Source organism: Haematobia irritans, chromosome 5 (genome assembly GCF_050003625.1).
Source record: "Haematobia irritans isolate KBUSLIRL chromosome 5, ASM5000362v1, whole genome shotgun sequence".
Taxonomy (NCBI): Eukaryota; Metazoa; Arthropoda; class Insecta; order Diptera; family Muscidae; genus Haematobia; species Haematobia irritans.
The window spans coordinates 158277088-158290338 of NC_134401.1; the positions used below are offsets into that span (position 1 = coordinate 158277088).

General features: G+C 36.9%; 1 protein-coding gene across 1 annotated transcript; it reads left to right on the forward strand.

Annotated features, from left to right (window-relative positions):
• The first annotated feature begins 360 nt into the window (after positions 1 to 360).
• On the forward strand, positions 361 to 11102 carry LOC142241128 (carcinine transporter-like). Its single transcript, XM_075312875.1, has 4 exons — positions 361 to 583; positions 639 to 1081; positions 10040 to 10232; positions 10296 to 11102. Exons 1-4 carry the CDS (start codon positions 396 to 398, stop codon positions 11089 to 11091), a joined length of 1620 nt encoding a protein of 539 aa, XP_075168990.1. The 5' UTR covers positions 361 to 395; the 3' UTR covers positions 11092 to 11102.
• The last annotated feature ends 2149 nt before the right edge of the window (positions 11103 to 13251 follow it).

Here is a 13251-nt window from a genome sequence, read left to right on the forward strand (position 1 = left end):
GTTAAAATATAAATCGGGTTTTTTATATTTGGCATGGAACTCTTCAATGGAATTAGAAAATTAGCAAAAACATGGGGAACTTTAATGGAGGGTAAACAAAACAAATGTATGCGATGCTTAGTATCTGTTAGATACCGGTCTGAGTAGAAGTGTTTTGAGCAGAGCAGATAGTTTTGGTTGTAACAAAAAAATTGGCACTTTAAACTGGCAAAGGAAATATTCGATCAAAGGAAATGTCGTCTACTGCAGATTATGAAGATAAGAATACCTATCAAAATCCCAATTTCATAGGAGATAATGGAGAAGCTAAAGAATGGAAATATGAAGATACAGCCAAGGCTATAGAACTCTATGAAATCGAAAAGAAGGAGGAACCGAAAAACACTCGAAACTTTATGGATTTTAATGACATTCTACCTTTGATTGGGGAATTTGGCCGTTATCAAAAGATGCTGTTCTTACTCATGATACCATTTCAATTCTTTTTGGCTTTTGTATATTTTGGACAAATCTTTTTAACTTTAGTACCAGAGCAATATTGGTGTGAGATGCCAGAATTGAAAGAATTACCCGAGGAACAAAGGTAGGAGGAAAAATAATTGGGCCATAAAATTTTCCTAATTTTCTCTTAATTTTAGATTATCTCTCTCCATACCGAGAATCAATGGAGAATATAGTAAATGTTCCAGATATAATGTCAATTTCACCGACCTGTTATTACAAGGTGTCACTGAGGTCAATACATCATGGCCCATTACCACTTGTACCCATGGATGGTCATATAGTTTTACGGAAATACCCTATAGTTCGATAGCTACAGAATTGAATTGGGTTTGTGACAATGCCGTTTTGGCCACTTATGCCCAATCTATATTTTTTATTGGTGCCATTATTGGAGGTCTACTTTTTGGTTGGTTAGCAGATAAACTAGGTCGAGTCCCATCATTGATTGCCTGTAATTTGGTTGGTTGTGCCGCTGGTATTGGAACTGCTTTTGCCAAATCATTTTGGATGTTTGCTTTGATGCGATTTTTAATTGGATTTGCTTTTGATAATTGCTGTGTCATGATCTTTATATTGTGTAAGTATGGTAATTTTAGTTGGTGAAGAGATAAATGGATCATGATTTACGATTACAATTTTTGGGGATGGACATTGTTGCTTGGAAGTGAGATAGTAAAACTTTGACTGGCATTAAAATTTTGTGAGCTGGGTTGAATATTTACCAGAGAATGTGTTGTTTTGGCAGACGAAAGTTTCCATCGGCAAAAATTTCATTCGCAATCCGATATTCTAACGACTTATGTGAAATATTTTAGAGCTTGAAAGAAACCAAATGCGAATATAGTTCAATTGCGATTTCCAAATCATTTGATGTTGGATTTTTATTCAGTCTTATGGTTTGAAATCGGCTCTCCCTGGCCACGGATGGTTAGGTTAGGTTAGGTGGCAGCCCTATGTATCAGGCTCACTTAGACTATTCAGTCCATTGTGAACCACATTGGTGAACTTCTCTCTTATCACTGAGTGCTGCCCGATTCCATGTTAAGCTCAATGACAAGGGACCTCCTTTTTATAGCCGAGTCCGAACGGCGTTCCACATTGCAGTGAAACCACTCTGGCCACGGATAATTTCGAAGGTATCCGTATGGAAAAATACAACTCGGACAACTGCATTTATGAAGATGTATGCGATGCTGATGTGGGCAGAACGACGGAGTTAGCTAAGATATAAGATAAAGTTGGGAATGTCTCCCCGAGAAATATAATCCACAAGATGATACAAAGTGAGAGGAACTGGGAGGCTGTTAGGCGATTTGCCGAACACGTTCTCCGGAAGAAAAGGGTTGACATGGATGCGACGACATTAAAAATTTAAACTTCAGTCTGAACGGAGACGGAGATTGTGGTAATTGAATATCAGATACCAAGATGCCAGTGTTTGAAATTTATATGTAGATTCGAGAATCTCCTTTTTTTGAACTGCAGATTGTAGTGCTTGAAATGCAAATCCACAGATTTCAGTATGTTGGTTGGAGATTCAAAGATCTATGTGCTTGAATTGCTAATTGCAAGATCTCTGTTTGATTTGCAGAGACGAATGTCAAAGTGTTGTGGTTGTTGATTAAAAAATCTCAGTGTTTGAATTGCAGAGTCGAAGATTTCAGTCAATGAATCTCAGTATTTGAACTGTAGTTCAAAGGATCGCAGTGTTTGTTTTGTTAGATGAAGATCTCAGTATTTGAAATGTAAATCCCCAGATATAAGTTCTTGAACTGCAGATATGAAATCCAAGATATTAGTAATTTCTAGGACTAAAGATCGCAATTTTTGAACTGTAGATCTCAAGATCTCAGTGCTTGAATTTCAGATCTCAGTGTTTGAACTGTGAATCCAAGATCTGAGTGTTTGGAAGGCGGATCTGAGTGTTAGGGAGCCACCGTGGTGCAATGGTTAGCATGCCCGCCTTGCATACACAAGGTCGTGGGTTCGATTCCTGCTACGACCGAACACCAAAAAGTTTTTCAGCGGTGGATTATCCCACCTCAGTAATGCTGGTAACATTTATGAGGGTTTCAAAACTTATTTACGTGGTTTCACTGCAATGTGGAACGCCGTTCGGACTCGGCTATAAAAAGGAGGTCCCTTGTCATTGAGCTTAACATGGAATCGGGCAGCACTCAGTGATAAGAGAGAAGTTCTCCAATGTGGTATCACAATGGACTGAATAGTCTAAGTGAGCCTGATACATCGGGCTGCCACATAACCTAACCTAACCTAAGTTCTTGAACTGCAGATATGAAACCCAAGATATTAGTAATTTCTAGGACTAAAGATCGCAATTTTTGAACTATAGATCTCAATATCTCAGTACTTGAATTTCAGATCTCAGTGTTTGAACTGTGATCCCAAGATCTGAGTGTTTGGAAGGCGGATCTGAGTGTTAGGGAGCCACCGTGGTGCAATGGTTAGCATGTCCCCCTTGCATACACAAGGTCGTTGGTTCGATTCCTGCTACGACCGAACACCAAAAAGTTGCTGGTGACATTTCTGAGGGTTTCAAAGCTTCTCTAAGTGGTTTCACTGAAATGTGGTACGCCGTTCGGACTCGGCTATAAAAAGGAGGTCCTTTGACATTGAGCTTAACATGGAATCGGGCAGCACTCAGTGATAAGAGAGAAGTTCACCACTGTGGTATCACAATGGACTGAATAGTCTAAGTGAGCCTGATAACCTAACCTAAGGCGGAATCGAATATCTCTGCGTTCGAGCTGCAGATCTGAAGATTTCTGTTTTGGAAGTGCAGATATGAAGATATCGGAGTTGGAAATGTAGAACCAATGATCTCAGTGTTTGAACTGTTGTTGCTAAGACTTTTGCGATTGAACTGCAAATTTCAAGATCACAATGTTTGAACTGGAAATTCGAACATCTTAGCGTTTGGATTGCAGATCGGATGAATTCTGTATTGGGTCGAAGATACCAAAATTGGAAGTGCAGATCACTGATCCTTAGATATCAGTGATTGAATTACAACTTCGAAGATTAGAGTGATTGGCTGTAGATCTCAGAAACGAGTTGCACACTTGAAGATGTCAGTACTTTGATTGTAGAACTGCCGATGTCAGTGTCTGAATTGCAGAGCTGAAAATTTCAGTGATTGAACTGTGAACCTGAGATCGCAGTGCAGATCCCAAGATGTCTGCATTTGAACTATAGGTCAGAAGTTCTCCGAGATTGAACTGGATATCCCAAGACTTTAGTGTTGAACTTGCGTTTCCTAGGTCTAATTGGTTAACTAGCAGAGTCAGAGTGGATTTCAAATAGATATCAGAATATAAGAATTTAAATGGCAGATGTGATGAATTCAGTGTGGAAAGTGCAGATTTGAAGATAACAGGGTTGGTAGTGCAAATCCTACGGTCCATAGATGGCTGAATTATAGCTCCGGACATTTCTGTCGTTGACTTTAGATCCCTACATCTCAAAAACGAGTTGTCTACCAGTAGATGTCTGGGATTAAGTTGCGAATCTGAAGATCTTCGAGAATGCAAAACCGAGATGGCAGAGTTGTCCAGCATATCTGAAGAATATCGTAGACTTCGACTGCAGATACGAAGTCCTCAGTGTTTTTAACTATCAAATACGAAGATTTTTGTGATTAAACTGCAGATTTCAAGTTCTCAGTGTTTGAACAGGACATTCAAACATCTGGACTGCAGATCTAATGATTTCAGTATTGGATCTGCAGAATCGAAGATACCAGAGTTAGAAGTCCAGATCCCACGATCCTGAAATATCAGTGATTTAATTACAGCTCCGAAGATTTCTATGATTGACTGTAGATCCCAAGATTTAAAAAACTAGTTGCCCACCAGAAGATGTTAGTGATCAAACTGCGAATCCGTAGATGTCCGAGATCTCAGAGTTTCCACAGCAAATCACCGTAGACTTTGAACTGCAGATGCGATGACGTTAGTTGAAACGCAGATTCTAGCCACTAAAGAACCGAATATCATGTTTTTGAATGGCAGAGCAGAAAATCTCAGCGTTTGACCATCCAATCCGAAGATTTTGTGTGATTGCATTGCAGATCCAAAGTTCTCAGTGTTTGAACTCAACAATCGCAAATTTTAGCATTTGATCTAAAGATTTAAGGGTTGGTACTGTAGATTCGGAAGTGATTTCAGTGCTTGAACTGCAGCTTCGAAGATTTCTGTGATTGAGCTGCTGATACCAAGATCTCAAAGTTGAATTGCTGAACTAAAAATGCTGGTGGCCGAATTGCAGAGTTTCAGATCTTCAGTGATAGAATTGCGAATGCCAAGATCTCAGTGTTGGAACTGTAGAATCCAAGATTTGAGCGCTTCATCTGTAAACCAGAAGATCTTAGATATTGGACTGCAGATCCCAAGATTTTTGTGTTTGAATTGCGGTCCAAAGATATCATTGTTTGAACGACAACTCTAAAGATTTGTGTGATTGGAATGCTGATCCCAAGTTCTTAGTGTTTGAACTGGACATCCCAGCATCTTAGTATTTGGACTGAAGATTTCAGTGTTTCAACGTTAATCTGAGTGTTTGTGCTGAAGATACCAAGATCTCAGAGTTGTATTGCTGAACTGTTTGAATTGCGGAGTAGGGACTTCAGCAGATGTATTGTGAATCCCAAGTATTATAACGGCAGATCCCACCTGATCTGTAGACCACAGGATCTTAGAGATTGAACTGCAGATCCAAAGTGTTTGAATGCCAATCCCCAGATCTCTTTGTTTGAAGGAAAGGTCTGAAGATTTGTGTGATTAAAATGTAGATCGCAGAATCTCAGAGTTTGAACTCTTAGTATTTTAACTGAAGTGTTTAGTGCTGGAACTGCAGATTCGAAAATATCAGAATTGAAAGAGCAGAACCCACGATCTCAGCGTTCGTATTGCAGCTTCGAAGATTTCTGTGATTGAACTGAAGATGTCTGTGTTTGAGTTGTAGAGCATGAGACTATGCAGTGAACTGCATATCTCAAAATCTCAGTGTTTGAATTGCATATCCCTAGATTTCAGGATTTAAAAGGTAGACCAGAAGATCTTAGCGATTGAACCGCAGATCAGAAGATTTTTGTGTTTGAATTCCGATCCCCAGATCTCATTGATGGAATGACAGATCTTAAGATTTCTGTGTTTGAACTGCTGATCCCAGTGCTCGAACTGAACATCCAAACACCTTAGTATTTGAATTAAAGATTTCAGTGTTGGAACTGCAGATTCAAACATATCCGAGTTGGATGTGCTGATCCCAAGATCTTAGTGTTTTAATCTTAAACTCAGTGTTTCAACTGCAGCTTCACATATTTCTGTAATTAAGCTGCAGATTCCAAGATCGCAACATTGAATTGCTGAACTCAAGATGTCAGAGTTTGAACTGCAGTTCCGTAGATTTCTATGATTGATCTGCTTATCAGAAACTCTTGGTGTTCAAAGATCTCAAAGTTGAATTGCTGAACTAAAAAGGTCGGTAGCTGAATTGAAGAGTTTCACAACTTCAGTGATTGAATTGCGAATGCCAAGATCTCAGTGTTGGAACTGTAGAACCCAAGATTTTCGAGCTTGATCCAGAACGATTGAACCGCGGATTTAAGTGTTTTAATTCCGATTCCCAGATCTCAATGAGTAAATGAGTGATCTGAAGATTTCTGTGATTGAACTGCTGACCCAAGTTCCCACTGCTCGAACTGGACATTCAAACACCTTAGTATTTGAACTGAAGATTTCAATGTTGGAACTGCAGATTTCAAGATCTCAGTGTTGAATTGTGGAACTTAACATAAAGGGTGATACGGTCAAAATTTGGTCAATATAAACTTGACGTCTTTCTTTCAATTTTGCATTCAAAAATCCTGAACATCCCTCATTTTGAAGGTGTGTGTGTGTAGAATGTTGCTCCTATTTTGATTTTGGAATTCACTCTTCAGTTGTCAAAATGCCGTCCAAGCAAGAAGAGCAGCGTATCAAAAGTTTGCTCGCGCATCGCGAAAATCCGAGCTACTCGCACGCAAAGCTGGCAAAATCGCTAAAAGTTGCCAAATCAACCGTTACAAATGTAATTAAAGTATTTGGGGAACGTTTGTCGACAACCAGGAAGTCTGGATCGGGGGGAAATCGAAAACCGGAAGCCGCTGAGACGACAAAGAGAGTTGCCGGTAGTTTCAAGCGAAACCCTAACCTCTCTCTCCGAGATGCCGCAAATAAGCTGGTTGTATCGTCTACAACCGTGCATCGAGCCAAAAAACGAGCCGGACTATCGACTTACAAGAAGGTAGTGACCCCAAATCGCGATCCGTCCCAGCAAGAAGAGCAGCGTATCAAAATTTTGCTCGCGCATCGCGAAAATCCGAGCTACTCGCACGCAAAGCTGCCAAAATCGCTAAAAGTTGCCAAATCAACCGTTACAAATGCAGTTAAAGTGTTTGGGGAACGTTTGTCGACAGCCAGGAAGTCTGGATCGGGGGGAAATCGAAAACCGGAAGCCGCTGAGACGACAAAGAGAGTTGCCGGTAGTTTCAAGCGAAACCCTAACCTCTCTCTCCGAGATGCCGCAAATAAGCTGGTTGTATCGTCTACAACCGTGCATCGAGCCAAAAAACGAGCCGGACTATCGACTTACAAGAAGGTAGTGACTCCAAATCGCGATGATAAACAAAATACGACGGCCAAAGCGCGATCCCGGAGGCTGTACACGACGATGCTGACGAAGTTTGACTACGTGGTAATGGACGACGAAACCTACGTCAAAGCCGACTACAAGCAGCTTCCGGGACAGGAGTTTTATACGGCAAAAGGAAGGGGAAAGGTAGCAGATATTTTCAAGCACATAAAACTGTCAAAGTTCGCAAAGAAATATCTGGTTTGGTAAGCCATCTGTACCTGTGGCTTGAAAAGCAGCATTTTCATAGCTTCCGGGACTGTCAACCAAGAAATTTACGTGAAAGAGTGTTTGAATAAACGTCTGCTGCCTTTCGTGAAGAAACACGGTTGTTCCGTACTGTTTTGGCCGGATTTGGCATCTTGCCATTACGGTAAAAAGGCCATGGAGTGGTACGCCGCCAACAACGTGCAGGTGGTTCCCAAGGACAAGAACCCTCCCAACACGCCAGAGCTCCGCCCAATTGAGAATTACTGGGCTATTGTCAAGCGGAACCTAAAGAAGACCAAAAAAACTGCTAAGGACGAGCAGCAGTTCAAGGCAAACTGGCTTTCTGCGGCGAAGAAGGTGGCTGTACAAAATCTGATGGCGGGTGTCAAGCGTGAGGCCCGGCAATTCGGATTTGGAAAAGCGAAAGCCTAACTGAATATTTTTCCTGAATTTTATACTAATTGAACTTGAAAAAGAAATTTAATTTGATTTTTTAAATAAACGGTTTCACCGATTTACACGCGTTTTCCCTTGACCAAATTTTGACCGTATCACCCTTTATAAGTGTTTGAACTGCAGAGCATGAGACTTCAGTCATTAAATTGCGAGTCCCAATATCTCGGGTGTTGGATCTGCAGTTTCCATGATTTCAGCATTTGCACTGAAAACCAGATGATCTTAGATGTTGATCTGCAGATCCCATGTTCTCAGTGTTTGAACTGAATATCCAAACTGCAGATCCATAGTTCTTAGCAATGAGGGGCTACTGTTATTATTTTGTGGATTCTTGTAGGCCAAAATATTTCAAGGTGTCATTTTTATACCCACCACCATAGAATGGTGACGGGGGTATAATAAGTTTGTCATTCCGTTTGTAACACATCGAAATATCGATTTCCGACTATATAAAGTATATATATTCTTGATCAGGGAGAAATTCTTAGACGATATAACGATGTCCGTCTGTCTGTCTGTCTGTCTGTTGTAATCATGCTACAGTCTTCAATAATGAAGCAATCGTCCTGAAATTTTGCACAAACTCGTCTTTTGTCTGCAGGCAGGTCAAGTTCGAAGATGGGCTATATCGGTCCATGTTTTGATAAACCGACCTCCCGATTTGGGGTCTTGGGCTTATAGAAATCGTAGTTTTTATCCAATTTGCCTGAAATTTGAAATCTAGAGGTATTTTATGACCATAAAGAGGTGTGCCAAAAATAGTGAGTATCGGTCCATGTTTTGGTATAGCTCCCATATAGACCGATCTCCCGATTTTACTTCTTGGGCTTATAGAAACCGCAGTTTTTATTCAATTTACCTGAAATTGTAAATCTAGAGGTATTATAGGACCACAAATACGTGTGCCAAAAATTGTGAGTATCGGTCCATATTTTGGTATAGCCCCCATATAGACCGATCTCCCGATTTTACTTCTTGGGCTTATAGAAACCGCAGTTGTTAATCAATTTACCTGAAATTGGAAATCTAGAGATATTGTAGGACCACAAATACGTGTGCCAAAAATTGTGAATATCGGTCTATATTTTGGTATAGCCCCCATATAGACCGATCTCCCGCACTTTTTATTCAATTTACCTGAAATTGGAAATCTAGAGGTATTGTAGGACCACAAATACGTGTGCCAAAAATTGTGAGTATCGGTCCATGTTTTGGTATGGTCCCCATATAAAACGACCTCCCGATTTGGGTCTTGGGCTTATAGAAACCGTAGTTTTATCCAATTTGTCTGAAATTGGAGATCTAGATGTATTTTAGGACCATAAAGAGGTGTGCTGAAAATGGTGAGTATCGGCCCACATTTTGGTATAGCCCCCATATAGACCGATTTCCCGATTTTACTTCTTGGGCTTCTAGAATCCGAAGTTTTTATCCTATTTGCCTGAAATTGGAAATCTAGAGGTATTTTCGGGTCATAAAGAGGTGTGCCGAAAACGGTGAGTATCGGCCCATATTTTACTATATCACCCATAAGAACGATCTCCCGATTTAACTCCTTGGGTTTCTAGAAACCGTAGTTTTTATCTGATTTGCCTGAAATTGTAAATATTCTGGTATTTTAGGCTCACAAAAACGTATATCGGGTTAAGGTTTTATCGGCCCATTTGGTAATGCCTCCATATAGACCGACTTCACTACTTGAGGGTGTAGAAGGCACACTGATCAAGAAAATTGCTTGAAACTCAATGTAAAATTTCCAGATTTTACCTCTACAGATTTAAGAGTTCAATCAAGACGTTATTTTATAATTTTCTTGCACACTTACAAGAGATGTTAATGATTCCTCTAAAACTCAAAAAAAAAATGGTTCTTATAAATCCAGAATCTTCAATCACAGAAATGATAGTATCAATTAAAAAATTAATTGACAGTCAATTAAAAAATTAATTGATACTATTAATTTGTGTGATTGATTTTTATTTCAATTAAAAAATTTGTTGATTATCTTCGGGAAGTGTCCTCAAGTCCTCAAGCCCTCCTGAAATTTCAAAGGAAACCCTAATATTTGGTTCATGGTGGTGGGTATTTAAGATTCGGCCCGGCCGAACTTAGTGCTGTATATACTTGTTTGTCCTCTCCTATTGATCTAATTTTTATTTTCTTTTCCCCTTTTCAGTATTGGAATATGTGGGCCCCAAATATCGTACATTTGTATCCAATGTGCCCATAGCTTTATTTTTTACATGTGCCACTTGTACAATACCCTGGATGGCTTATTACATAGCAAATTGGCAAAATTTTGCCTTGGCTATTTCGGTGCCTTTGATATTAGTCATTTTCACTCCTTGGCTGGTGCCAGAATCAGCAAGGTAAGGTTGCATGTAATGCCATTGAACAAACCTGCAAATCTAAAATTCCTTTTACTCTTTCAGGTGGCTGGTATCTCAGGGAAAAATTGAAAAATCAATTGCAATTCTTAAAAAACTCGCCAAAAGCAATGGAAAGGAAATCGGTGATCAGCATTTCCAGTCATTTCGTGAGGGTTGCTTAAAAATCCAACAAGAAGAAACGGAAAATAGTTCCTATTCCATATTGGATATGTTTCGATCGCCTCGTATGAGACGTAATACCATTATATTGGTCATAGTATGGATGTCTATTAGCCTGGTCTTCGATGGTCATGTTCGTAATGTGGAATCGTTACCCTTGAATATGTTTTTCACTTTCACCTTAATGGGATTAAGTGAATTGCCTGCTGGCATAATTCTGCTATGGATGGATGGTCTTGGTCGCCGATGGAATGCTTGTGGAAGTATGGTTCTAAGTGGTATATTTAGTCTATTGGCTGCTTTTGCCCCTTCGGATACGTATACGGTGGCATTTGCTATAGTCGGAAGATTTTTTGTTAATATTTCCTATAATGTTGGCTTACAATATGCAGCTGAAGTTTTACCCACCGTGGTTAGGGCGCAAGGTGTAGCTTTTATACACATCATGGGCTACGTTTCAGCCATTCTGTCTCCTTTTGTGGTCTATTTGAGTAATATATCTACCTTGCTACCTTTGATAATTTTAGGATTTTTGGGTATCCTAGGGGGACTTTTGTGTCTTCTGTTACCCGAAACGGTTGATCGTGTGCTACCTCAGACTCTACAGGATGGTGAGGAGTTTGGCAAGGATCAAAGAATGTGGGAAATGCCTTGCTTGGATAGGAAACGAAAGGAGTGAGTGGTAGTTTTCTGTTAAGACGTAGATCATTAAGGATGAACAAAGGATATGCTTTTTTGAATGTTAGTCAATTAAGTTTCGTTATATGTTATTTCCATATTTAAGTTAATATAAGTAAATATTAAAAATTTTTTAATATTTTATTTAATATTTTATTGTATCCATTTTTTGATACTTTAATATGGTGGCAACCTGCCTATTGCCAGATCTTCTTGGGGTGAATAATGGTCTTTCAAGGATCGAGAGTGTAAGCAATTTTTTTGGGCATCGTGTACAAAAAGGGTAGGTTAGGTATAGTGGCAGCCCGATATAGATGAGAAGCTATGCCACTTAGAGCAGTTTGTGAACAAGCAAAATGATTTTCTAAAGAAATAAAATTTTTACAAAAAATTTCTATTGAAATAAAATTCTGAGAAAATTTTCAAAAAAAAAAATAAAATTAAATTTTGTCAAAATTTTCTATAGAAATAAAATCCTGACAAAATTTTCTGTAGAAATAAAATTCTGACAAAATTTTCTATGGAAATACAATTTTGAGAACATTTTTGGCAGATATAAATTTGAGACAATTTTCTATAAAAATAACATTTTGAGACAATTTTCTATAGAAATATAATTCGGACAAAATTTTCCATAGAAACAATATATTGACAAAATTTTCTATTGAATTAAAATATTGACCAAATTTTCTATATAAATAAATTCTGACAAAATTCTTATAGAAATAAGTTCTGACAGAATATTCCAAAAAATAAAATTCCGACAAAATTTCTATAGAAATAAAATGTTGACAAAATTTTCTATAGGGATAAAATTCCAACAAAATATTCTATATAAATAAAATTGTGCTGCAATTTTCTATGGAAATAAAATTTTAAGAACATTTTCTATTTAAATAAAATAGTGACAAAATTTTCCGTGGAAATAAAATTTTGAGACAATTTTCTATAGAAATAAAATTCGGACAAAATTGTCTATAGAAATAGAATTTGAGAAAATTTTCTATAGAAAAAGAATTTGAGAATATTTTTTACAGAAAAAAATTTGAGACAATTTATATAAAATAAATCTATAAAAATAAAATATTGACAAAATTTTTTATAGATATATTGAATTGAAAAATTTTCTGTAGAAATAAAATTCTGACACAATTTTTTATAGAAATAAAATGCTGACAAAATTTTCCATAGAAACAATATATTGACAAAATTTTCTATTGAATTAAAATATTGAATTCTTATAGAAATAAATTCGGACAGAATTTTCCAAAGAAATAAAATACCGACAAAATTTCTATAGAAATAAAGTTTTGACAGAATTTTCTATAGAAATAAAATTCCAACAAAATATTCTATATAAATAAAATTGTGCTACAATTTTCTATGGAAATAAAATTAGAAGAAAATTTTCTATTTAAATAAAATAGTGACAAAATTTTCCGCGGAAATAAAATTTTGACCAAATTTTCTGTAGAAATAGAATTCTGACAACATTTTCTACAGAAATATAATTTGAGAAAATTTTCTATAGAAATAGAATTTGAGAATATTTTTTACAGAAAAAAAATTGAAACAATTTATATAAAATAAATCTATAAAAATAAAATATTGACAAAATTTTTTATAGAAATATTGAATTGAAAAATTTTCTGTAGAAATAAAATTATGACACAATTTTTTATAGAAATAAAATTTTGACAAATTTTTCCATAGAAACAATATATTGACAAAATTTTCTATTGAATTAAAATATTGAATTATTATAGAAATAAATTCGGACAGAATTTTCCAAAGAAATAAAATCCGGACAAAATTTCAATAGAAATAAAATTTTAACAAAATTTTCTAAAGAAATAAAATTCCAACAAAATTTTTTATGTAAATAAAATTGTGCTACAATTTTCTATGGAAATAAAATGTGAAGAAATTTTTCTATTTAACCCTAGGATAGACTACTTGGTCTGGCCAGACCAAATTTGACTTTGAGCACTTAGTGATCGAAAGCTTTTCGCCTATCCTAGGGTTAAATAAAATAGTGACAAAATTGTCCGTGGAAATAAAATTTTTACAAAATTTTCTGTAGGAATAAAATTCTGACAACTTTTTCTATAGAAATATAATTTGAGAAAATTTTCTATAAAAAAAAAAATTGAGACAATAT

What these genes read in the sequence shown, in the direction of transcription:
- LOC142241128 (XM_075312875.1), top strand. Translation starts at nt 396, where the DNA reads ATGGATTTTAATGACATTCTACCTTTGATTGGGGAATTTGGCCGTTAT. An exon ending in GAATTACCCGAGGAACAAAG is followed by an intron (nt 584 to 638) that starts GTAGGAGGAAAA and finishes TCTTAATTTTAG; the next exon opens with ATTATCTCTCTCCATACCGA. An exon ending in TGTCATGATCTTTATATTGT is followed by an intron (nt 1,082 to 10,039) that starts GTAAGTATGGTA and finishes TCCCCTTTTCAG; the next exon opens with TATTGGAATATGTGGGCCCC.